At 38.8% G+C, this 27,794-nt stretch overlaps 1 protein-coding gene across 1 annotated transcript; it reads right to left on the bottom strand.

Annotated features, from left to right (window-relative positions):
- gusb (glucuronidase, beta) lies at positions 1-26,783 on the bottom strand. Its single transcript, XM_074673071.1, has 12 exons — positions 26,495-26,783; positions 25,228-25,413; positions 24,933-25,114; positions 22,716-22,858; positions 18,555-18,742; positions 17,988-18,140; positions 13,441-13,619; positions 10,464-10,610; positions 5,641-5,725; positions 4,879-5,055; positions 4,609-4,744; positions 1-721 (listed from the first exon to the last, which is right to left on the bottom strand). Exons 1-12 carry the CDS (start codon positions 26,708-26,710, stop codon positions 570-572), a joined length of 1,944 nt encoding a protein of 647 aa, XP_074529172.1. The 5' UTR covers positions 26,711-26,783; the 3' UTR covers positions 1-569.
- Positions 26,784-27,794: the final 1,011 nt, after the last annotated feature.

Here is a 27,794-nt window from a genome sequence, read left to right as displayed (position 1 = left end):
TCTGTTGATTTAAACATACAAAAATAAAATACACTCTTGATTGGTTTCAGCCTTTTTAGTCACGTTGTAAGTGTTTTGTTCGTTTGCCCTTAAAAAAAACAGCACATATAGGAGAGAAGCTCGGATAAAACACTGTAATAATATCTTTTTAAACCCAGAAAGGGAAAGAAGAGGGGACAGGAAGGAGACTCCTCTGATCGGTTATAGTGTCTCTGACATCACTCTGCTCTTCTACCCCGTGTGCTCAGCTGACACGAGGAAGGTCAGGGCTGAGTGAGAAGTGTTTCAAAAAACATCTGACTCATGTATGAAAGCAAAACCCCCACAAAATAAAACGTCCCACGCCCACCAAGTGTGTCCCGACACACAGATGTCACAAATATAACTTTTCTTATCAAATATAAACAGCACCACAGAACCATGAAGACAGAGCAGAGTTTGAGCTAGTGTGGGTTTAGTTCATGTAGCAGATAATGTGTGGCTAATGGTCCAGTCCGTGGTCCTTGGTACATCCTGTTTACCATAAGGCATAGAGTTTACGTGGGACAGAGTCTGTTCTGGTCCAGGTGTCAGAGAGGACAGGGGTACTTGGTCCAGAGAGGTAACCGTCCCGTTTCATTGGCCAGTCTCCAGTATCTCTCCTTCAGGATGAACGCAGCGGATTTGGGCTGCCGCTGTCTGCTGAAGATGCCCTTCTTGTTCCCCACCACACGGGTGATCCCTGCAGGGACAAGACGGACCAACAGGAGCTCAGAAACTCTCAGACTTTAATAACTGAGAGGTTTGTCAAAGATGTGCTCTAATTTCTTTATTTGAATTCAACTTTATCAATCTTTGCTGAACAACTCGTCCTTTTAAAAACTTATCCTTGTGTTGACTGCGTTCTAAAAATGTTAACTAGAGCCTGACTGATACGGGATTTTTGGGGCCAATGCCGATACCGATACTGGTGGCAAAAAAAGCTGATATCCGATATATCGACCGATATCCTATATAATGGCTGATATATGTAATAAATTTATTGATATACACAGGATATATATACTGTATATAACCACAAATCATTATAATACCCATATGATTCAAGACAGTAGCATTAAATTGAATACTAGGAACTAATTATATATACACCATTAAATCAAAACAAGGAACTTTAATTATAAAACTGTCAACATAAGAACTGTAGTGTTAACCAATGATAAATAAGAACAAGCCGTAAACACAATAATAAATAAATAAGTCAAACTTTAAACACAGTAAGTAGAAAAAATATTAAAAATGTAAACTCACAATGAGCAACTTACACGACGTTAAAACGCCGTATCATAGTCTTACATAAGATAATGGTGGACGTGTGAATTAACAGTAGCATTTATCTCTGTTTATCTCTCAAAAAAGCAACTAACATAGTGTTAAAACTAGGTTCTATAGTCTTACATTGGATAATGGTGGAGTGACAGAATCTCCGCAGAGCACATTTTTTTATAATCGGCTACATTTTGGCCGATGTTGATTAATCGGTGACAGGCATAATCCCCCTAACCCCCTAACCCTAACCCTAACCCTAACTCAACTGATTAATCGGTCAAGCTCTAATGTTAACCAGTGAAACCTGATCACTGATACCCCTCAGAGGTTTACATTTAATGTTTAGTTTGCAGTGACCTCAGAAGGCCCAGGTTTCAGCTGCTGAAACTGTTTTGGGTGTGTTGTGTACAGAACAGTTAATGTACAATAAGTTTACGTCCTGCTGACGTGCTCTCATAATGAACTTCACACAGGAAGGAGGAGGGGCTGCTGGTCTGAGTGTCAGTGACTCAGACAGAGGTGGAGTTATAAAGATCATTTCAATGTACGGACACTCAGCACAGCAGCTCCTCCTGAGTGATTTTTTTTATTACCCGTGACTCATGTTGGTCTAACAGGGACAACCTGACGTTGTTCACCTCATCCTACAGATCCTCAGAAATGACTCCAGCACATTTCACATCTGCCTGTGGCATTGTGGGGAGACTCCTCCTCTTTACACAGGGGTCTGCTCACCCTGTCAGGATTCTGAATTACATAATCAGCTGTTTGCTACACATCGGGGTAAAGTCCAACCAGGAGCCAATCACAGCCAATGTTAATGTCCATACAACACAAAGCTTCCACCTCAAAATGTGTCGTTTCTTCAGCGTGCGAGCAAAACCAGAGTCTATCCAGTGAGGTCTCACTGAACCACATGTAGAGTGTGGGTAGGCTACATGTTAAAAGCTAAAGCTCTGAACATTCTGTGAAAACTCAACAACTCCTACAGCTGACGTCTTTCAATGAATGTGTTATCATGATGTGGAAATGAACATGAACATCCAGAGTTTAACAGGTAAAAAAATAATGAATGATGAATATCTAAAAGAGAGTGATATTACAATGTCAAAATGATGAAAAAGTCAAAATAATTATATGATCTGACAATTAATAAGATAATCTGACATAATTACAAAACATTCAGTCAAAATTTTGAGATAAAAAGTCAGTTATGAAATAATCTGAAATAATTATCAGATTTATGGTCAAAATTTTGAGATAAAAAGTCAGTTATGAAATAATCTGAAATAATTATCAGATTTATGGTCAAAATTTTTAGATTAAAAGTCAGTTATGAAATAATCTGAAATAATTATCAGATTTATGGTCAAAATTTTGAGATAAAAAGTCAGTTATGAAATAATCTGAAATAATTATCAGATTTATGGTCAAAATTTTGAGATTAAAAGTCACAGCTATAAAATAATCTGACATAATTATAAAACATAAAGTCAGAATTATAGGTTAAAAATTCCCAGATATGAAAAAATCGGATATAATTATAAGATTCAAGGTCAAAATTTTGGGATTAAAAATCAAAGCTATGAAATAACCTGACGTAATTATAAGATATAAAGTCACAACTGTGAGATTAAAAGTCACAATTATGAAAAAATCTGATGTAATTATAAGACTCAAGGTCAAAATTTTGAGATTAAAAGTCACAGTTCTGAAATAATCTGGCATAATTGTAAACTTCAAGGTCAAAATTATGAGATTCAAAATCACAGATATGAAATATTCTGACATAAAATAAAATATAAGGTCAGAAATGGGAGATAAAACCTTAAAATAATAAACTTAAATATGACATAAATAAAACAATCTAAGTTTAATCAAAACTATGACATAATCCTACAAAATTATGAGACAAAAAAAATCAAAATTCTGGGATAATAAAAAGTGAATTATGATCTCATTTGACATGAGCCCTTAAAAATTATGACTTTTTTCCCGCATGTTTTCATTTTTCATTACAACAGGTCCCCGTTTTTTGTACCTGGAGGACCTGAGCTTCCATAGGTATTTTTGAATAAAACATTAATAAATTGTTTCAATAATAAAATGTGAAAATATTTGATTTAAAATATAGATTTTATCAACAATTTTCGGGGGTTAATAAACTGTCGTAAGGAGCCACAGAGTCACGTTTTTTTCATTAAATTAGATGTGACACACTGAAAATGTTTGAACACTGTTGCTGTACATTATCATTTACTACAAGTTTGAACAAGCTGCATATGACGGTGAATAGCCACCGTTTTTGTTGTTATTGTTTTTTAACTACCTGTTTTAGCTCCATCACTCCTGTGTTTGTGTGTGTGTGTGTGTGTGTTACTGTCCATTTCATCAGGTCAGCTCCTCTCCATCATGCTCACTAACGCTCCTGTAGTATCTGATCAGACTGCTGCTTTAATGTTCATCATCTGTACTCAGAGCTCCTAAGTTTGCGTGTTTCTTGTCATTAGAGTCTCAGAGAAGTTATCAGTGATCACAGAGTGATTCTGACGGCGTTTAATCTGTAGTGCGTAGTGTCACATTTCTCCTGTTCTCAGCCTCCCTCTGCTGTGAATGAGTTGTAGGGTGGACAGCTCAGGATTTACCCAGACTCTCTTTAATCTGGTTGTGTATCCAGGGTTTAAACGATGCACGCTGACTGCTGTGATTCCAGGAAGCCACAACTGGATTTAACCCAAACCTCATCAGAAAATGCCTGAATTGGTCCCAGTCCAGAGCCTGTGGATCTGTTTGGAACTACGGTGAAGAATAAAACTGACCCCAGTCTGACCAATCAGACGTCACATATGACCATGAATAATATAACACTAAGGAACAAGGAAAGAAGAGGGGAGCTCAGTTTAAAGAGTTAAACTGAGTCCAGAGAAACAAGGTCTAAAGATACACGGACATGACTCAACCTGATGGCACACCCAAACACCAAACCCTCTCACGCCTCCGTTTGGAGGTGTGGCTCGGGTTTTAGAGCTGGTTTGGGAACATGCACGGTTTGTTTCCAGCTGAGAGAGGTAATTATTTACAGGGTCACAGCCTCAGAGAGCATCAGAGCGTCCTCCTGAAGTCTGCTCTGAGCATCACTTGTTTAATAGAGCAGGAGAAAGTTTTTCATTTGCCTAAAAACTGCTCCGCCTCAGAGCGTTTTCATAACCTTGTAATAAACTGCAGTCACAGAGGAAAATAACGGCAGTGCCGGCTCTGACGAAAGTGTTACATAAACCTTTTTTCAGTCCTGTGCCGTACCTTGTGCAGTCAAGAAGTCTGCAAAGTTCCAGATGAGTTCACCGATGACGTACTGCTTCCTCTTCTGGTCGAACACGTTGTGGTAGCTCTGCAGGACCATCTTCTGGTACTCCTCTGTAAACATCACGGGCGGGTCCTGGAGGAGGAAAGACAGACTTCTTACTCCCAGCATTCTTTGGAGAGTGCTTTGATCTCTGAGGCTTTAGTGTCAGATGTAAAACAACTATCGTATATCTGATTCTCTGTGTGTGTGTGTGTGTGTATCCTCACAGAATGGAGCCCAGGCACTGCGTCTGCTCCGTACTCGCTCTGAATGATGGGCTTCTTGTACTTTCTGTACCAGTTCTCAAACTGAGTGTTGAGCTGGAAGGGGATGACCTCCAAGTGTCCCGCATCATGATACCAGGAGAAGTAGCTGTTCACACAGATCACATCCACAAACGGAGCCTGGAGACGAGTTAAAACGATTTAAAAAAAAAAAAAAGAAAGAGTAAATTTGTTCCTTTGAGACAAAATGCAGAGAGTTTATGATCTCAGGTGTTGTAGGACTGCTCACACACACAGTCTTTGCCCTCAGGTAAACAGTGTTTAAAACCTGTGTCTGACCAAACCTGAAGTGTTTACAAACTAGCTGCTGCAGGTAATCAGCACCTTTAAACTCTAACGGCACCCTGAAACCTCCTCCTCCTCCTCCTCCTTTTCCTCACAGGATAGGAATGTGAAATATTCTGCAGCGTGTCAGACGCTCAGTTTGATGTTGGGTCAACAAAAGCAAAAGAACATCAAGAGATAAGAAAGAAACACATCTGACATTCAGGGGGAGAACTTCAAAACCTGACGTCCCCTCTCACATTTCACACGTATCAGGAAAAAAGTTTCTAAAAATTCTAACTTTCACTCCCTGAATTTAAAACTGAGTGCATGTTTATTTATTTATTTATTCTTAAAACAAGGGATGATGATTCAACAGCTGAAACCTCATCAGCAGCTTTAGGTGTAGGTCCATTTGAAGAGTGTGCAGTTTGATCTCACCCCTTTGTCTCTGGAGTAGTCACTGTCTGTGATATAGGTGACCGGTCTGGTCGGGTCCAGAGCTTTGGTGTGTTTTATCACAGTCCTGTTAGAAAAACAAACAAAAAGTACCATCACTACCAACTTCACCAAAGCTTCTGTAACAACAGTTTGGTGGAGAACAGGCAAGTCTAGAGTCAGGACTGGGGTCCATGTTCATACCACCCCAAGCTTTCAAATGAATCCTGTCCTAAATGATGTGAACATTCACATTGGACATGTACAGATCAATCTGTGTCGTTTTCCTTAATTTTTGGGGTGATCAGTGATCAGGGATCGGTGAGCGGTCCATCCTTACATCCATCCATCAAAACTGATTTTATAAACCTCCTGGAAGGTCTGACAGCCTTTGTTGTTTTTTGCTCTAAGAGCTAAAACTTGGGACACTTTATTGGTTGTCTAAGTTAAAACAAAGATTTTATTGTTTCACAGGTATTGTTCAATGGTTTTCAATAAAATAAGATTGGAACATTGAAGGTATATGCTGTCAGTTATGAAAAAAAAAAATCTGTATCGGCAGGTCAGGCTTTTTAAAGATCGGTGGTGGGTGCGCCCCTAATTTACATTTTCTGTCATATGTACAAACCAAACTGAAGCCTACCTGTAAGGTCTCACTTAAATACATCTGGACTGTACGCAGGCTACTTGTCTAAAACTAAAGCTGTGAACATTCTGCAGAAACTCAATGAATGGATTCATCACAATGTGAAAATGTGAAAGTTGAAAAAACACATCAGAGGACACAAAACCAGATTAAAGAGATGAAATGAAGCAGAAAAGGCAAAAACTGGTGCAGTGAAATACCCTAGTTCAGAATGCAGGATCAGAAGTGTTGGGGTCTAAAAACGTCGTTTCAGGTCAGAATGGTCTGAATATGAAAAAAAATCCTGATCAAATCCAGATCCTGATCCTGCTATAAAAACATCTTGACATATTTTCTCCATATCGCCCCGTAATGGGATCAGAGACACCTGAGGGACAGGTGAGCTTTGACTTCATCAGTCTGTGATGATGGAACAAGGAGGTTTGAGCACTGAGGGACAGATTTTTACAGAAATCACAAAAAGAGTTTACAAATGGAGCAGGGGAGCCCAAATTCTTTTCAGTGAAGGGCCAAAAACAGATCAGGGTGGAGGCTCGCGGGCCAAAACTAAACATTCATGTTGCAGTGCATGATATTAAATATGCCTATAGCACAACTGTGCAAAATAAATACTCATACAAGTCATTTGTCTTGCAAATTGCACATTCTGATGTCTACTCAGTGCACTACTTTTTATACTTTTTAACTGAAATTGTGTATATGTCCTTATTCTACTTCAAAGTTGTTTCTTTTAATATTGTTATTATTATTTTCTCTACTTCTTAAGTTCTATTTTTTCTACTTTTTTAATTTTTAGTATTTCTCTGTGTTTTTCTATTCACAACAATTGTTCCAAGAGAGTGCAGCTTTAACCGAAGTCAAATTCCTTGTATTCTGGAAATACATGGCGAATAAAGCTCATTCTGATTCTGATTCTGATTTTGAAAATGAAAACACTTTTCTTGACTGTATTTCGCACCATGAAATTACCGATCATCCATATGACACAAATACTACGTCTACATATTCAAAGACATTCAGTGCAATTTAACCTGAGCAACGTGGGACACAGCATGCTCCTATGAAACCAAAATAGAGCCTTTTCCATCCTTTTAAAATAGGGAATAGTGATAAAACTGGACACCTGCTTCAGATTTTTTCCCCTATAAATGAATACTGTATTTGCATTAATTTACGAAGATTACACTCTTTAAAACAGCTACTGTCTGCCTACATATTAGGAACACTGCTGTGGGATCAATTTCTTTAAAAAATGTACTCATGTTGCTTTCACTGTTCATAAATATATCAGCCAGAGCTGCTGGATCTTTGGCCATTTTCACCAAATCACTAGTGTCTCTCTTTAAAAAAAGATTGGACGCCCCGGCTACAGGCAGACCGCTTATTAAATTCCAGCTTCAGCTGTTCTGTTTCCTCACAGAGCAAAAGGTTGATACAGTAATCTATCTAAGAGCAGCAGATGGAGACAGTTTCAGTGAAACAAGCACACGTCCTTTGTTCCCCAGACATCGTCTGACTCTTTGGCTCAAAGTAGTTCAGTAGGTTGAGTGTTTTCTGCCTCATTTCTCTTTCAGAGGGACAGCAACTCCTACAGCGCTCCACAGATCACAGGAAAGGGAGCAGCTTGGACAACAAATGAACTAGGAACGGAGAACAACTGGAACATCTGCAGTTTTTAACGAGGCTAATTCTGGAGGTCCAGTTTTTTCCCACTCTTCTTCTTCTTCTATCAGATTAATTTCAAACTCTACAGGAAGATGCTGCAATCATCGAGAAAAAAAACCCTCAGTTTTTTTCCAATTAATTAGATCATCTTCCAGTTATCTTAAAAGTTTGTGTATAAAAAGTCACAATCTGCTCTGCTTTTTTCAGACAATTTCTGATCATCAAACATTAATGACACCATGATCCTTAAAGTTCTGTCCTTAACACTTACTTAAAGTTTACTCCTCATGCCTCAAACAAAAACACGACTGGATTAAAGAGACGGAACAGTTATAACATGTTAGCTTCCTTTAGTGTCTTAAAGGTACCAGCATCTGGTTAGTTCAGAAAAATATGGCAGGCTTATTCTATCAAAAAGCCTGCCATGTTTTTTATTTCACTATCATAAAATCGATCTATAAGAAGTACTTTTTTCCCTAATTAAATGTAATGTGCTTCCATAAAAGTCCACCTTTGACCAGGGGTAAACCCTAAAAACTGGAACCTCAAGATAAAAATTGTGAAAAATATGTTTTACTAAAACTGTCACTTAAAGACTATAATTACTTGTAAAATGATAAAAGTCCCTATAAACTGCGTATAACACCTTCTGTTTGAAACAAGATAAACATAAAATCCTCCTCCTCACTGTCTGTAATGTCTCGGAGAAATAGTGGCCTAAGTTCATCTCCTCTGGCAGATTCATTTCCTGGTTTTGGTTCGGTGTGGCCAAAAATCTTCAAGGAAGTTTTAAAATCAAACCTAAAAATGATCCAGGGCTGTCACTGCCCTCTCTTCAACCGTTGGATTAATTACTGCTCTCAGCTCGAGAAAGTGTAACGTTGAGATGATCCAAAGACACACCTCACCTCACCCTGGTACTCTGTGGTAAAAGGAGATCTTTGATGTACTTCCTTTACTGAAAATTAACCACCAGTCATTCCTGAAAGTCTGGAAACTACTCACAGATTAACTTCCTGTTGAGAATTTTAATCTATTGCTAAAAAGGCTGTAATTACCTGACCTGTAAATCTTCAGATCTGATCAGGCTCCAGACCCTCTCACAGGCAATAAAACATGTCAATAAATGAGTGGATATTATTATTATTAGTTTTAAAATTCTAATTTGTTTACACTTTTCTTATTCTCTGTGTGCAATTTGTAGTATTTATTTTTCTTTTTGTCATCCCACTGTAGATTTTTATTGTCCATATTTAATTCAAGTGCAACTGTAATGGGGAAAAAAAGAGGATTTTAACTGTTAGGCTTGACAAAATCAAATCCATAACTGAAAAATTGAAGACATGATTTAACCCACTTACCCTCAGCCTACTTCCCAATAACCAGGCAGAGTTAGAATGGGTCATAATAATAATAATAATAATAATAATATGCTAGGTGCCGTGTTGGTTGTGGCTACCTGTTGCAGCAACTCTGTCTTCTTTGTCTGTTTCTTGTGCAGAGTTTTTGTCTCTTTTTTGTAATCTCTGCATTTGGAGTGGGTCTTTTGTTGGTCATGAGCACCAAACTGGTTTTGTCTTCAGTGATATTTTCACTATTTTTGCCCCTGTGTTTGTCTGGAGATCCTACATGTAACCATGGCTGCATTGTTTACATGTGAAATCAGCTGTTAGCAGCCTGTAGCATGTCAATGCTAACAAGTGTAAGGCTTGATATTTCCCCACACAGTGAGAAGGAGGAGGTGAGGATGACGTGCTGGTTCTCAGGTGTGAGCTAAGAAGTGACGACATGGACCTGTCCTTCCATCCATTGTTATTGGGAACATAAGATCTATCTCCAATAAGATGGACGAGCTAGCTGTGCTAACCCAGCAACAGAGGGAATACCAGAGGGCAGAGTAGCATCATGCTATTCACAGGCATGGCTAACGGGGTAACATCAGACACCAACGCCACATTGGAAGAGCTTCACCTGCTGTGAGCAGACAGGATCCAGGAGACAGAGACTGAACAGACTGCTGAAGAAGCTCGGTCCTGGACCCTGTGGAGGTGGAGACTGGCTGAACTGGACAATGATGGACAAGCTGTCAGCATCTATTTTCTTATGGAGCTTTTTGCACTTTCTATACTCTTTCTTACTTTTGTTTTTCTGATTGCTGCTGTGACTCCTCCTGAATTTCCCCTAGGGGCTAAATAAAGTTTCTATTCTATTCTATTCTATTCTATTCTATTCTATTCTATTCTATTCTATTCTATTCTATTCTATTCTATTCTATTCTAATAATAATAATAATAATAATAATAAAATTGATAATAATAAAAACAGAAGTAAAAATATCTACATACAGCAAAGTGCAAATGAGCAGAAAGTGGCCTCAGACCGTAAAAGGAGAGCAGCCTGACTTGAAATAACAAAAAGGAAAACTCACGGTGCAGGAAAACGTTCTGGTATGATGAGTCAGTTTGTGAGTGAATAAATATTTTGGTGCAGAAATAGACTTAAAACCAGAACTCACTTGAAATAGTTTTCTGCAGGAGACATCTCAGAGGCCGGCTCATTGGCCACAGACCACATGACCACAGAGGGATGGTTCTTGTCCCGCCGGACGAGCTCGTCCATGACAAACAGGTGATGGGCCAGAGAGGCGTTTCCATAGCTGCGACTGTGAAGAAAGAAAAGACAAGAGTGTAAACTGGGCTGACAGCTCATGGAAAACACACCACACACACTTAAGATGAGAGGATGAAAACACGTCATCATCATCACCTGACACAAAAGGAGACTATGTGCTGCTCTTTGTGGAGGAAAAACAGAAGAAAGCTTGATTTCTGTCAAAGGAGCCCTGAAGGATGGAGTCATTACCTCTGCCAAGGAGGTTTTGTTTTAGGGAGTTTGTCTGTCTGTCTGTGAACAATATAACTCAAAAAGTAACAAACGTATCTTAATGAAATTTTCAGAGTTAAAATTGGGATAAGAAAGGAGTGATTACATTTTGGAGGTGATCTGGATCACTGTCTGGATCCAGGACTTTTTTTAAAGGATTCTATGTCATTGTGTGATAGGGCTGTTTTCACCATATGTGTATATAACTCCACCATAAATTGTTGGATTGCTTTGCAAAACAATACAAGTCAAGGTCACCATCATTTCTGACAGATGTAAAAGTACGATCCAGATCCTGGCAATATTCTGGATACTAGGATCCAGAATATGAAATCTGAACTGGGTCATCATAATTTTCAACACTGCCAGGAAACAAATTATCGTCCAAACCTGCAACTAACAGCAAATTGTAGCAGACAGTCTGCTGAAAGGGAGTATAACATTATAGTAGGACTAAAGTGTTATGCTTGGTGGAGGTCTGCGCTCTCTGAGTGCGCTTCTAGTTTTTACAGAAGTGGTCATAAAATGACACTCACATACTTTACATTTTCCTTTCTGTTAAAAGATAAACCGACTACTGGAATCAAAGCTTTCCTGACAAGATAAGCTGAAGCTAACAGGAAGCTCCAGCAGCCTGAAACAATCTAGTCTCATGGTACCCCTCAGACAGTGGCGGCTGCTGGTCAGTCAGAAGGGGAAGCTCATTTTTTCTGGCCCACATCGTAAATTTGTTTATTTCAACGAAAATTCTACCCTCCGTGTCAGCTTGTTAGCAGATGGAGCTGCTACGTGAGACTACGACAGGCTGTAAGTGTGAGTGACAGGGGGAGAAGCTCCACAGCTGTAGCTGTAGCTGCTTATTGGTGAAAAGAGAGAGAATCTTTAAGCTCAACGCTCGTCATTTTTAAGAAAGATAAACTCACTGTGGATTGATAAAACCTCTGGATTAGTTCAGAACAACTGAATGTAAAACTGAGAAGATGCTCCGGTTGAGGGTTATACTTCAAGATCACTGACTGGCTCATTTCACTGTCAATCAAAAAGGGATTCGGCCTCAGACAGATCATCCAATCATCATGCAGAAGCCCAGCGTCCAGGCCAGTCCACTGCCTCATAGACCCTCAGAGACGCTGAGCGTCCGAGGGCGGGACAAAGCCCAGCGTTTATCCAATGACCGTCCAGTTTCCACAGTGGAACAACCCACTCCACGCTTTCCCGCTGAAGTCAGAAGACGCTCAGCGTCTGACTGTGTTAAAGCGCTGAGACGCTGCAGGGATGAATGAGAAGGAGGTGGAGCCAGTTACCTGTGATAGGAGCTGATTCTGAACTAAAGATGAAGGAACTCTAGCGCAGATTTTGTCAATGAAATCTACACACAGCAGAACATATCACCACTTTTTTTAAGGGGACATTTTAGGGGAAGTTGAGCTTCCCTTGCAGTCTTAGAGCAATCGCCACTGAACTCAGACTCTGAGAGGATCGTAAATGAGATTAACATACGTTCTCTTTTAGACAACTTAAAATGTGAACTTTTCCTTGAAACATTCCCATAACAAAATGACTAAATAAAAAACAGCAAGCTAGCTCTACAAGAAGCTTAGCTCATGAGCACCAATCATCTTTATTTTTGATTTGATTTATTTGATAAACATGAAGTTTAGCTGGGTCTGAGGTAAAATAAGTTTCATAAGTAGATGAAACTTAAACATATCAAAGTTTTAGGACAAATAAGTCCGTTGACCAACATGCTAACACACAGACTGAAATCACTGTTTATGAGGAAATAGTCTGTATTATTTTGTATTTGTGTTGTAAGAGACACAAAGAGGATAGAGAGTAAAGACACTTTCCCTGAGTTGTTTTTGATTAAATTATATCAGCTCCTACTTTTGACTCTCTACATGTGAGTGTTAGCAATTAACTGAAGCTAAAAATAATCCAACCCTAAGCTGTAATGATCTTAATTCTCCTCATCAGTCGTGTTAATGGTCAAAGTGATGATACACATACAGTTTCTATTAATTATTCAAAGTGTGCACTTACATTTTATTTTTTTATTCATAGTGAAATATATTTAGCACCTACGGAAGAGGATTAGAGAAACTGAAAAAATTCCTTTTCAGGTCAGGTCATTGGAAATCGTTTATTTCTGACACCTTATTAAAATTCTGACAGTAGGGTCAAAATCCAGAGAAAGAAGTCTGAAATTAAAAAAAAAAAAAAATTCAGATATTTTGTCCTCTGTCTGGTCTGGTCTTCACTTTCTCCCCTCCACGTGCATGTTTTGCTCTGGGATTAATTCTGCTTTAGTCTTTATATTCAGGGTTTATTTTCAGTGCTCAGCTGCGTACGTGCACCCTTTGTTCTGCAGACCGTGAGCAGACCTCAGTTCCTCAGAGTCAGCAGGGCGTGGCTGCTCTGTAGGTCAGCACAGATCTTTGAACATCATTTTCAATCATGCTGCCACAGACTAACACAGCAGCAACTTTCTGAAGTTTGTGTTTCTTAATGTTGATGACCATCACAGACGAGTGTTCAGACTCTCTGCTGATCCCTCTGAGCCGCTGAAGCAGCCTCAGGTCACACAGATCAAAGAGCGGCTGACTCACATGTCTTTGATGCCCACCCCCGGGCACTCGTCGATCACCACGATGCCGTGACGGTCACACATCTGGAGGATCTCCTCGGCGTACGGGTAGTGGCTGGTGCGGAACGAGTTGGCCCCCAACCACTTCAATAAGTTGAAGTCTTTGACGATGAGCGGCCAGTCGAAACCTTTCCCTCGAATCTGCGACACAGAGTAAACACAGGAAGGAAGCCTTGGATTATCACACTGGATCTACTTTTCCACCAAATTTCCTGTCTCGAGCTCTGAGCTCCTGTAAACTCCGGCTGCAGCTCTGCAGAGATTATTACAGAGACGAAGCTTCTTTAAACAGGTTAGATTTAAAACCAGGAACAGCAGCGGATAAACGGAGATATGGCTGCTTTTCAGGAGCAAAGATACCTTCAAGAAAAATCTGAAAAATCTCCCTTTCTCAGGATTTTATGTTAAAATTTAAAAGTGTTACCTTAAATAACCCTCCGTTATCTAATGTAAGAGAAAAGACTGAAAACAACAACAGAAAAAAAAGAATTATACTCAGTTTGAAGCAAAATGTGCTCTTTTTGTGTTCTAATACAAAGAAACTACAAGTGAAAAAGTGTGATTTATTTGCACCAAATTTATTTCAATAAACTTAACACAAGACTGTGTGGTCTAAACTCAAAGACTAAAATTGCATGTTGTTCTTAAATAAATGTAAAAATATGACACTATCACTGGGATGCAGAGTTCATTTGGAAGAATCACATCTGACTGTTAATCATTACCAAAAATTAAATCACATTCTCTGGAAATGTCTGAAATCTATTCTTTCAGAGCGATGTTCACTCAGCTCTTTGTGAAGTGTTGGATTATGTAATCCCTGGTCTTGTTTTTTACCGTTGGACATACAGAAGAACTCTGCAGGATGTTTGAAGGAGACCAAACTGATCAAAATCCTCCTCATGACCAGAAAGAAGCTAGGAACCAGCTCAAGACTGAATCACCATGTTACGTGTGATGGAGAAACTCACATATAAGTTGACGTAAGTAAAAGACTGAGGAAAGGGTTAATGAATAAAACAAAGAAAGAGGAAGAGTTCTCCATCTCACAGGCTGTTTTCTAAGTTCTTCATAAACCAACAGGACCCTTTTTTTCAACTGGATTAAATTTAAGTTCTCAAAGAAGCTTGAATAATTGTTAAATTTAAATTTATTGACTTCATTCTTTATTACATCATTTTTAGTAGAATTTGGTCACATTTCTAACCCTGACATCTCAAGCTGTGCACTGTTTTCTAAAGCCATTATTATACAGGATAAGTGAAGCCTGTAAAACTATGACTGTTGTGTGTGTTGGTGATATGGCCTAAAAATAAAATCTCTGTTAAAAAAAAAATAGATTTATGATTTTTTGTCGATTTTTTTTACCACCTTTAAAAGAAAGAGTAAGTACAAATAAAAGAGAACTCAAAACCATTTTTCTTTTCAAAATCTTAATAAAAATAACTTCTATTTGACTCTTGGAATTGAAGTTTCAGCTTTTCTTCTGTTTCAACAACTTCACTTTGTAGTTTTAAAGGAGGCAGACGTATTTACTATCACACTGAAAGCTGCACCATTTTGTACATTTTGAATTTAAAAATATTGATCATGTACAGTACTGTTTCAGTGCACTACAGCACTGTTCAGTTATATTCTGCTTTGAAATAATTCAAACAAAAAAACACTTTATTTCTGTTTAGTTTTATTTTTTGCTAACGCTGTAGCCTGTTAATCCTGTAATTTAATACAAACAAATAAATAAAAATAAATACTATTTATTCAAGTGTGGGCTACACAAAACTCACGCCTCCCTGAATAAGTCGGTGCCCTGGTCGGGGCACCCCAGTCTAAAAAGTCTGGTCCACCCCTGCTTGTCAGCGCGCACTTTGATGCTGGTTCGTTATGTTACTCTGCTCGTCAGCAGATGGATTTATGAGAAAGAAGGGTTCAGTTGGTGGAATAGAGGGAGTTACAGAGAAAGACAGAACTCAGCTTTCCCCAGGTAAAAGTCAAACAACTTCTCAGTCATGTCTGTCCGAGCAGCGCGTCAATCGCTGTCCCGTCTCCCTCCCCACAGTCTGTTTTCACAAATAATGATCTGTCCATATCACCAAAAAGAGGGGATTTTATTCGGTAGAGTGGGGATGTTCTGAGAAAAACTAATGTATATTTCTTTACTTTCTAAATCTCAAAATGATCAGAGTCTTAACTTTAAAAAGCAGCAGATTTTACGTGTGTCAGTCACATCATTAATAATCTGCAGGTGAAAGTAAAAGGGCCCCAGCTTCATCAACGGTTCAGTCAAAGATCTAATCAAACTCCTAAAAAATGACAGAAAGAAAACAGAGTATTAAAGGAAAGGGGTTTGAACGTTTACTGAAGAGAGGTCTAGTTCATGCTTGGGCTGATGATACGGACCATAAGGAACATGTGTCCGTTAGGGCTGGACAATTAATCAGATTTTAATCGTGATTTCAATTTTGCCATCTGACAATCATAAAAACAATATAATCGAAGAAAAACAATTATTATGCCACACAGTGTAGATGTATGCAAGTTCCTGTGCTTCATAGCTCTTGTGTGTTCCATGTGCAGCCACAGCGAGTGTGTACACACTCACACTAAGTCACACACTGTGACTTATGTGTATCAATAATACTGAATGTGCCACTTGCTGGTTCTTTAAAGTTGTGTTTAAATCAGTACTGAAGTTTTTGAATAAATGAATAATTTTGTATATTAATTGTGATTTCAATATCACTTAAAATAATCGGGATTCTTATTTTTACCATAATCGCCCAGCCCTAGTGTCCGTCAAGGTGCTGGGTGTCAAAGACGCACAAGAACATTTTTATGACATTCTAGTTTCTGTTGTTTCATTGGTGAACTGTTAAATCACTCCACACACACACAGTCAGGGCTTGCTGTATAAAAGGTGCGCAATATTGGGGGAGAAAAATTCAAATTTTTCACTTTTTAAATCGTCCACAAACAAAAATTCGAATTGATCGATATAATCGATTTATCGCCCAGGCCTAGGTGACATTCACAATATGCTTGCTGGAGGTCTGTGCTCTCTGAGTGCTTTTCTAGTTGTATTTGTGTCTGTTGTAACTGTGGCACTTTTTGAAAAGACCTGTTTACTTTAAATAAGCCTCTTTTTGGTTGAACAAAGGTTAAATTGAAAAAAGAACAAAAAAGTAAATAAAACACAGAAAATTAAAACACAACATGTGGTAATTATAAAATATCCTCTAGGACCAGTATTAAACAGACCTTAATGAAATGTACAGTTATTCTTTAACCTCCTGACTACCAGGAAAAAAATATTGTCCAATCACAAAGATTTTAAGATTCCCCAATCTTTGTGAGGTCATTAGAATACTAAAAACTTTTTTTTTGGAAAAAAAAGCTTTTATTTTTCAGATATTATGTGTCTACTACAGAGGACATCGGAACGCCAAACATGTGAAACTGAACCTTGGTGGCAAACATTTAGTGCCAAAGAAAATAGCAAAAAGTGGATGTAAGAGCGAGTTTAACTGTCCATTTTCCTTTTTGTTTTGCTTTTTTGGTTTAATACTTCAAAAAGCAGTTCCTCTTCTTGGAAACACAAAGGAAAACCTTGCACTTTGTGAACATTAAATATGTTTTGCCCTTGAAGCCGGATCTGCGACATCTTGCTGCATATGTTTTTGTCTCCATTTCTGGAAGATGGATGGCATGTTGGTGTTGTACTCCGCAATCGTAAGGGGCCTTGACACCTGGACAAACCTTCTGTCTTTCTTGGACCTTTTTTTACAAAACAAACTGAAGGTGTACTTTGGATTCTTGCTCCACAGTTGACACCAACTGGACTTAGTTGTGGACCGTTCTGTCATCTGACATCTGCTTTCTCTGCCTGAGCTTCATCCTCAGAGCTCTCTGAATCATCTTCCTCTGCCTCTGCATCTTCATCTTCTTCATCAGACAACTCAATATCTGAGTTTCTATCAACAACTGCAGTAAAATTCACTCTGCTTCTGAGAATGAGCCCCTTTCTTGCCATTTGAAAAAAAAAAAAACAGAACAAAATGAAGTAAATAACTACCAATGTCCACTACAGAGGACAAATTTTAAACACTTAATTACAATGCTAAAATACAGTAAAAATTATTCAGACAATGTTCAAATGTGCTAAGAGTCCCATATAAAATATGCCACCAAAATTTCAAGCCAAAATTTTCTTATTAAAAAGTTTTATACACTTACTTTTCCTCTTCCCATAAAATGCACTTGCACTGATGGATGCCATTTTCCTTAATGAAAAAGAGAAAGGTACCAAAGCCCCGCCCTTTAACATTTGGTATCATTGAAAAGCCCCAAATGTCCTCTGTAGATGGCATGAGGAGTTTTTTCAGTAGTGTGAAGTAATTAGAAGATATTCAGGTTTAGAAATGTCCTCCACAGAGGACAAATTTGAACTACTGGTAGTCAGGAGGTTATTTCTGCAGTCTAAGCTCAACACTGCCCTCAACTGGTACTCACGTCTGCGTCCTCATGCTTGTTGACTCCATGGAAGTAGAAAGGCTTGTTGTTGATGAGGAACTGGGTGCTGGTGACGCTGACTGTGCGGATGCCGACTGGTAGAGCGTAAACGTCCTCAGATGTTGTTCCTTTATCAGAAGCTAAAACATGGACCTGACCAAAAATGAACAAAAGTCATGAAGTGTGTCTTATGTCTCAGCTCAAATAGTTAAACAGAGGAAGTGATGCTGAATACTTGATGACTGCAGAATGTGAAGGGCTTCATTCTTACTACAGAACAATACATGAGACACTTTAGGCAGGAAACATGAGGTAAAAGGCAGCTATGGCTGTAATCCCTCACATCTTCTTAATTTAAAAGAAAGATCTTAGATTTTTAATGCTTTAAACTTTAGATTTTCCAAAACTTTCACTACAAACAAGCAGAAATTGGACAATGCTATGCATATTTTACATTGATGTGATTTTTTATAACACTGATACTAGATAGTTAACTGGTGTGGTAAAGCAATACGGTCGAACTGCTCACACAGGTGAGAGCTGCGCAGGTCGTACATGCCGTCTTACCTCCAGAGAATACAGATAAGCTGGGTTTTCATGCATCAAGTAGGGCCACCACAGCTTGACATCGGGGACTTTGAGCACTCCAGATGGCTCGCTGGACGAGGCCACGCAGTGACCACCTTTGTCCATCAGAGTGACCTTCAGGGTGGCAGCGGAGGCTCCTTTCATCGACACTTTATAATTCACCAAACCTGCAACGAAACAACAAAATGAGGAGTAAAACAGAGATTAGAGGAATCTGTTCTTACACAAAAAAGAACAACATGCAGAAAAATACCAACAAGGCTGTTTTCATACATGTGAGGAGAGTTAACATATAAATGAAAGAGATTTGTTAAACATTAGGACCCAATAATCAGTTCGGATATCACCAAGACAAAACACCAAATGATAAAACTGATAAATTTTATTGTTTTGGGAAGTGTACACAACATGTTTATACTTAATGCCAGCAGGATGAGCAGGTGGCATCCAAGGAGACAAACTGTGTTTATGACAGGGCAGGTTTAACAGGATTTCAGCTGCTCAACAGGTTAGAATTTCCTTTGTTGTATATTTTATGAGCAATTTGAGTTTTGGCCTGAACACAAAGAAGTATGTTTGGTTCAAAGCCAACACAGCTGATGATCTGGCTCATACCATCCCTACTGTGAAACATGGCCGTGGGAACATAATGCTATGGGGCTGTTTCTCTTCCTCTGGTCCTGGTGAGCTTGTCCCTGTACAAGAGACTACGGATAGTTTGAAATACATTGACATCCTGGAGAAGAACCTCTTCAAGTCTGCAAAAAGCCTGAACCTTGAGAGGAGGTTCATCTTTCAGCAGGATAATGTTGGTAGGCGCTGCCCTGTTGGCTATGGCTGCCTTTTGCAGCAGCTCTCTCTTCTTTGTCCGTTTCTTGTAATTTTTCGTCTCTTTTTCGTCATCTTTGTATTTGGAGTGGATCATTACTTTGTAGGATTCATTGTTGGTCATTGACACCAAACTTTTTGTGGCTTCAGTCATATTTTTACTACTTTTCTCCTGTGTTTGTCTGGAGATCCTACATGCAACCATGGCTGCATTGTTTAAAGGTGAAATCAGCTGTTAGCAGCCTGTAGCATATCAATGCTAGCTGTTGTAAGGCCTGATGTCTTCCCACAAGGTGAGGAGAAGGAGGTGAGGATGACGTGCTGGTTCTCAGGTGTGAGTTAAGAAGTGACGACATGGACCTGTCCTTCCATCCATCGTTATTGGGAACGTAAGATCTAGCTCCAATAAGATGGACAAGCTAGCCATGCTAACCCAGCAACAACCCTGCTGCCAAAGGAGCTGCAACCAAGTAATGACTTAGTGTGAATACTTTTGTAACAGTGAAATACAGACTTGTACAATCTATGTGTAGTAACAAAAACAGTGATAGATTGTTGTGTTTGTGCTATTTCCTTTCATGCAAACAAGTGAAACACATTTTGTTTTTGTTCTATGCAGAGAAATTGAGTTTTGGTCATGGGTATGAATACTTTTGCAACCCACTGTACCTCCGGGAAGGTCTGACAGCCAGCCATTGCTGCTTTTTGCTCTGGGACCTAAAACTCAGGACACTTTATCAGTTGTTTAAGTTAAAACATAAAGATTTTATCTATATGATTTTCAATAATATAAGATTGGAACATTGAAGGTATATGCTGTCAGTTATTAAAAATAAAAAATAAATTGGTATCAGCCAAAATCGTGATCGGCAGGTCAGGCTTTTTAAAGATTGGTGATCGGCCAGAAAATTGTGATTGTGTGACCCGTAATTTGTCGAGGACGTCTATGTTTTTCATCCTGTGTGAATCCTCTATGTCTGTAATTTGTAAAAGTAAAAGTCAAAATTCCAGGGCAGTTATTTACGGGCTATGCTTATCAAGGGTAGGACTCAAGAATGGTTACCTTGCATCGTAGCTTTTAAGTTTTTAAATAATTACGTTTATTCTGACTATCAAGAAGTTTTCCATGCACACTGTTAGAATAAAGATGGATGTGGTTGTTTTCTTCTTTAATCAGACAAAGGTACGATGTTCACATGATGTTAGAGTCTTTAAAATGCCAGATTTGTTGAAGGAGATATCAAAGGGTTGGAAACTTTTCTGTGCTGGAGCTTTGCCTTTCTTCGCTGAAGTTTATTCCTTTTGTGCAGTTTCTTGAGTGCATAGTTTGCCAAACAGTCTGAGAGGTTTTGGTCCAGATATAATGGGACCAAAGCTGGAAATGCCACAGCGGCAAAAAAGTTGCTAAGATGCAGCTTTTGTCGACCAAGATATGGACTAAAAACTGTGGAAGCAAAGAAGAAATGATCCACAAAACTGTAGAATAATTTCTAAGCGCTGCTGTATTAAGAGGGCTTTCTATGAAGCATGTAAACTGGTTAATCTAAAAAAATAGTAGATGTTCAAATAGGTTGGATGCTAGAAACATACACGACACTTGAGTAATGAAGAGTGGAGGAAGTTCATTTTATTTGAGCGTCTGTTAGTGAAATGTTTAACGCTCCCACAGAAAGAATGCATGGTGGTATTTGAGTTCTGAGTGGTTGAAGGTATGTCTGCAGAAGTTTTTATTACTTGTTATCAAACACAACATTCAAACTGGGCTCCTCCTCCTTGGCTCAGTGCCAGCTGCAGCACACACCCAAAGCCTCCGACCGTGACTACGTGAACACACTCACTATCGCTGTAACCACCTGTAGCATTGCGTTTCTATGCGGAAGAGTCTCAAGAGCCGAGCACCTGACTTAGCATGTTAGCACAAGCCACTCACGGGTGTTTGACAGATACCGTATTTTTCGCACTATAAGGCGCACCTAAAAGCCTTCAGTTTTCTCAAAAGCCGACAGTGCGCCTTATAATCCGATGCGCCTTATATATGGATCGATATTGATTAATCATGGCTACTGTAGTCAGGGGGCGTCGCCGGAGTAACAGCTGTAAGCAGTAAGAACCTGTAAAGAGGAATTCTGCTAAGTGCTAACATTAGCTCACAGGCTGGCCTGGGCTTCTTCTCTTGTTTATTGTTAGAGCAATACAGCGCCCCCCAAAGGTCTGGCATTTGAACTGATCTCTGGAAATGGTTTTTGTGGACGGCAGAAACGGCTTCGTCTTTACAGCGCACTTTTATTGAAAACAGAACAGAAAATAGTAGGATAGGAAAATGTGCGGCTCCGTGCGGATGTAGTCTGTGTTTGACTGACTTATCGGACTGTTTTGGTGACATTCCCTTTAGCGCAGCTCTATCTAGTGGATGCATAACGCAACCCCAGCCACTACTGTAGCTTCTATTCTATGCGCCTTATAATGCGGTGTGCCCTATCTATGAAAACAGTTTTCAAATAGGCCATTCATTGAAGGTTCGCCTTATACTCCAAAGCGCCTTTTAGTACGGAAAATACAGTACCTGGTTAGCACAAAGCTAACTCATGTCGCTCTTCTCCAAGTTCCTGAAAGGGAGTAAAAGTCAAGCCAAGCTTCACTCTCGTTTAGAAAAAAAGTTTTGTTTCACTTTGGTTGTTTTTCTTTCTTTATGTCATGGCCGCTATTGTAGCTGCTCTGATTAGCTTCTTCTACTCGCTAACCAACACACAAAGTCACTTGCACACTGGGTGCTCTGTGATTGGCTGGCTGTAAGCTGTAGAGAGAGGTGCTGCCACTAACTCATGGTAGGTCTGTGCAACGTTTTCAATCAGCTTACACTAACATATATAACATTGAGATGTTGCACTGAGTTTTTACCTTTGGCATTTTACAACTTTTCCAAACCTTGACACCACTATCCCAACTTATTTAACACATGTTTCAGACACTGAAATCAAGAAGATTAATTTTACATTTTTACATAAATATTCAAATAATTTATATCAGTTTAATTTAATTTTATTGTATTATCTTTTCTCAATCTTTTTCAGCCTTCATTCACAGAAGACAGGACAGAGGACAGAAAAAGGGGTGAAGGAGTGGTGTCACAGGCTGGATCTAAAGTGGGGCCAAGCTTGAGGGCTAACTTCATGGCACACACCCTAAATCTTCTTTTCAAACCCCCGATTTACTGTTTTTGTGCTACTTTCACTTAATTATTGACTTTTTTGCAATTAAATATTCTGTTTTTTTATTTCATGTGGTTTTAAAAAGTAGTGTTCAGATGTTTACCCGTGTTATCAGAGAAGTCCGTCACCACGGTGATGTCATCGATGTAGGCCTTCGGTGTGGTGTACAGTAACACAGGGCGATGGATGCCAGCGTAGTTGAAGAAGTCAAAGGGGGTGTGCTGCACAAAAAACCCTTTAGGATACCTGGTGAGGAAAAAAGATTTGTTTTCAACTTCAAACTCATAAAACAGGCTAATGTGCAGATTTTAAAAACACCTTCATTATAAAGTAGAGACGGGGAGACAAGACTGGATCACGATCAGAAACGTCTGGAGAAAACTGGATAAAATGAGCAGATTTTCATTCAACAGGGAAAGATGAAGATAAAGGAGAAGTTGTTGAAATAAAATATGTCACTTCAAGAGTCACTGAAGATATAAAAGACAACTGAAGTGACCGTCAGGGCTAAAGGACGACCCGGTTTTCGTCTTTCTGTTGTTCCTTTTACTGCTGTTTAACTTGCTCTCTGTGCAGACATCATCTGCATGAATCATTTGATATCTATTTAAGGACTCGTGAGTGCTTTGTCAGACATTACTTGACCAACTAGATAATCCTGCTTGTCGCAAAACCAAACCTAGATTCTAGTTCCTGTGAGTTAGCTTTGTTAATAATGTGATGTTGAAATGTTGTGGGATTTTTGTTGCTTGCACTTTTTCTCTAGTTTCTATGTTCTACGTTAAAGACAGATTTTCTATCCTTCAAATCTTTCTTACCAGTAGCTTTCAAAGTTGTATTCTCATGAACATTCAAACTGACAGCTGAAGAAGAGTCAGACGGAAGCTGAATTCCTTTCTAACTGCTGTTGCTTCTCTTTAAATGCAGCTGAAGAAAGCAGCTCAGGGTTACTTGAGGTGTGAAGTGTGACACAACAGATGTGTCGTTACAGCTGTGGTCAATCAGTCAGGTTAGAAAAGACTTTAAAATGACTGTACAGGTATCAGAAAGCTTTGAAGTGAAAGTGTTTGAATTAGTAGTCTGCCATGTTTTCACTTCAAAAGTTTCAGAGGAATGTAGGCCTGTCACGCTAATCAATAAATCGATTAACCGAACGATAAATAAAAATGTCCTCGGTAAGTTTGCCAGCCTCGATAAACTGACACGTGCATGCATGTTTGTTCCCTCCTCTCTTTCCACCAAAGAGGCTGAATGAGAAGATCGAAGATGGCTCACTACGTCTATCTTTCCTAACATGGATTTAGCGGATTTATAGCGGAGTGAGCATCTGTCAAAAATGTGATCTTTGGGGTGAAGACGAGGCTGCTCGCGCGTACACATGGAGAGAGCTGAAGCGAGCGTCCTGAGGGGTAAGGAGGAAACACACGCTAATATGAGTGATGGCATGAAAGATACGGTTCTTAAGCTGCCTGCCACAGTCCCAGTGTGGGAATATTTTGTTTTTTATCAGAATGAACAAAGTGTGAGCTCATGAACACCAACGAGCTGATGTATTGCATTTGTTTGAAAATAGTGGCGACGAAGAAGAAGAAGGGGAGGTGCAGCGGAGCCTTGTTCTTTGACAATCCGCTCTTACTGAGGCTTTTGGTCTGCAAAGTAAATAGAAATAAAAGCGCCAAATGGTGGGTGCTCAAAGACAGCTACATTACCAAAGAAATGCAGCCCTTCAATACGGTTGAAAGCCAGAAATGTTTCAAATGTTTGACAGACAGTACGGATTGACTGGGGAAAAGTACATGTACAAGTCAGGAACTGTTTAAACTCCTTTTTATTTAGACTGTAATTTTTATTGGTTTTTTTTGGGGAGTTTTGTTTTTTCTTTAGAGACAGGGTCCATGTTTTATGTTTTTGATTAGTATTAATTATTTTCATTGACATGTATTTTTTTCTAAAAGAAATTCCATTTCATTTTCATTGTATTTTTTTTTCTCTTTCTTGTTTGTTAAATTTATTATATTTTTTGTTTAATTTATTTTATTTAAAAGATCCTGACCTTTTAATTTCAGTTAAATACTCTTAAGTAATTAAAGTTTCTTGCTTTTGATATGGTGTACTCACTTTATTATCCCATTTATCATAATTACATCAATGAAAAAATGGAAAAAAATCAAAATAATATTGACAATAATATCGTTTATCGGCAATAATATTTTGGAAAATTATCGTCTGGCAAAATTTGTTATCGTGATAGGCCTAGAGGAAAAGAATTCTGTGAACGCGTGATGTAAAGAAGTCAGTGTTGTAATGAAACACAGCTCACCTGGAGGGGTCGTTAAAGTGCTGGATGGTTCCTGGAGGGAGCGTTTCCAGAGTCAGCGTGTTGTTAACAGCAATGGTGATCCTGCACGACTTTGACGGGTCAGCACGAAGCAAACTACTGATCTCAGCCTCAAAAGGAAGATGACCTCCTTTGTGCTCCATCACTTTCACCCCGTTCACCCACTGTGAGAAAATCATTTCAAATCAGCTTGATCAGATCTTTATCAACATGTTCGTAAGCAGAAAGAGGAACTTGTTTCAAAACTGCCTATTCTTAAGCACAGACTAAGACTCACCACCACTGAGTAATAGTGAGCACTTCCCACTCTCAGAACAATTCTCGTTCCTTCGTCCTCGATCCAGCGTGTGGGCACCACCGCCTCTCGCTCATACCACACCCAGCCAATGAAATCCCTCACAGCAGGGTCCTGTGTGATGTCGTTGTAGCTGGCGGGCACCGGCATGTCGATCACTGGACCCGTCTGAGGAAAATCAAACACCAGTTTGTAAATCACTGATTTCTGTCAGGGGTGCAGCTTAACACAGAGGTGAGTTTGTTGTGTCTGGAACAATGATAATCAACCCTTTACAGAGCAGCATGAGACAGAGTTGTACATTTTGATGTAACAAAGAAAAAAAGCCCCTTGTGTTAATGAGCAAAGTCCACTTTCAGAGCATCTGATAAAAGATAACAAAGCAGACTTTGCTTTATGAAAATGGGTCAAACACAAAAATAAATGAAGGGAACACTGCATTAGTTTGTTTGTTTGAGTTTGGGCTCATTTTGGTGACACCTACACGAGACCTGAGCTTTTGGTAGCTCCCCCTTCCTTTAAGGGATCAATGGAACCTTATAGGTGCTAAACCTAAACTTGATCTTTGAACAGGAAGTAGTTTCTGCCTTCCAAAAGAAACAACATTTTGTTTAAATATTTTTTTTGATATGTTTGTAGGTATTTTCACCAGGGACTCCAAAATGTTTAATCTGCATATGAAGACAAGGGGTCTCAGGGAAGCTAGTTAATATCTTTGGTGTGCTGCAGCACTTTTATTATGCTACCCAAAACTGTAAATACAGCTGTATTATAACTTCAACCCACCGAGTATTTCAAGAGTTATATCACCAATTATATAGATTACTAACTTTATTTCCCTTTTAACTAAGAAGGAGTACTGTTTTGACTTTGCTGTTTTATTCACATCAATATTTATCGTTAAAGGCTCCTTCCATGAACTTTAATACTGACTCTTGTTCTATTAATAAGTCACAAGTTTTATCTGAGAAAGTATTTATCTAAAACTCCTAAAGTATTTGTGTTTACAGCGTGTTAGTTTGATACTTAGCTGCAAGTTTCTGCAGATTTGAGTGTACTTTGCGGTTTTTTGGTATGCTAAGTAGTGCACTCTAATGTGATTTTGACGACTAAAAACTCTAATGAAGTTATTAGCTACTGCCTAATAGTTTAAGTTGATTATTGAAAAGCACACTGTGACTGAACTTTAGCTCTATATTTGACAGAAACAAACACAGAGAGAGCTGCAAGTAGCCTCTCTCCTGCTCACCTCTGCCAGTCGTCTCTTGTACCATGCCTCATCAAAGCCCTGACTCCGGTTCGGGGACCTGTCCGCCCTGAAGTCCCACAGCCCGCTCAGCTCCTTCACCTCTCGGGAGGAGGTCTCCCGGGGGAACAGCATGCCAGAGTCTAACGAAGAACCCCCATCAGTCACCAAAAACAGCCACAATACCCGGAGCAGCCACGGCCTCCACAGTGCAGCCATCCTGCCCTGGACTACAGTCTCGGAAATTCTCTCAACGTTTTAAGCTGCTGCCTCAGTCACATGACTTGCCCTGCGTCACGTGATGCGGAACCAACCCGGTGTTGATCTGACATTGCTCTGATTTCGCGGTTAAAATAAGAGGAAACAGCAACGTTTTAAAAACTTTTACTTCTTTAAATAAAAAAAATGACCTTAATCATTTAATTATATCAAAAGAGAAATAATAATTTCTCTACATTGTAATTTTATTTTTCAGAAATTTTAAGTTTTTTTTTTTTTTGCTTTAAACTTTATCATAAATGTACAAAACAAACCATGAGTGCATTTTGACATATCAACAGATAATGTACAATAAAGATAAAGCATTTTTTAAATGTACATGGGTTAATCTGTCAGACAAAAAAAATAACAAATACTTCTTAAAAATCCGTAGGAAAGAGACTAGTCATATTTCTAGGCATTCACCCAAAAATAAAAATAAATTCTCCTGTTTTTGCTTGATTGTATCTCATAAAAGAGGATTTTTATTTATTTTGAATTTATTTTGTAAAAGAGATTCTATTTTGTAAATACAGGAAATATTCATTTCCTGTTCGTATTACATACTCTCTTGTAAAAACAGAAAATATGTATTTTTAATTAATCTGAAAAGTATAGGAATTCCTGAAAATCTTCTTCTTCATCTACATCATACTGGCATAACAAGGTTTAAGAGTAAGAGTATAAGATAAACATAAAACATTTATTTTTCAATCAAAACGAATGTTCCCAGGCCAGTGGTTAATGAGTTGGGGCCAGTAAACTTGTTTTTTTCCCACCAATTTACCTTGGTGTCAACCCCTGAATTAATATATAACAACCATGATAATTCCTTGACAAAAAATTGTGAAGTCAAAATCTATAATCGTTGCACCCCTACTCCCAAACACACAATGTCTCATTCATACATTCTCGTACTCTAACATTAATAACCCAAACACATACACCTGTCATCACCATCACCAAACTGAGTGTAAGGTTCGACAGTCACTTTACCTTTGACACCCACATTAAACATATCCACAAGAGACATCATCGTTTTACC

This window comes from Halichoeres trimaculatus, unplaced genomic scaffold, assembly GCF_033239565.1.
Source record: "Halichoeres trimaculatus isolate MK-OKI-2021-1 unplaced genomic scaffold, fHalTri1.1 fHalTri1_scaffold_6, whole genome shotgun sequence".
Classification (NCBI taxonomy): Eukaryota; Metazoa; Chordata; class Actinopteri; order Labriformes; family Labridae; genus Halichoeres; species Halichoeres trimaculatus.
This window is presented reverse-complemented; position numbering and strand designations above follow the sequence as displayed.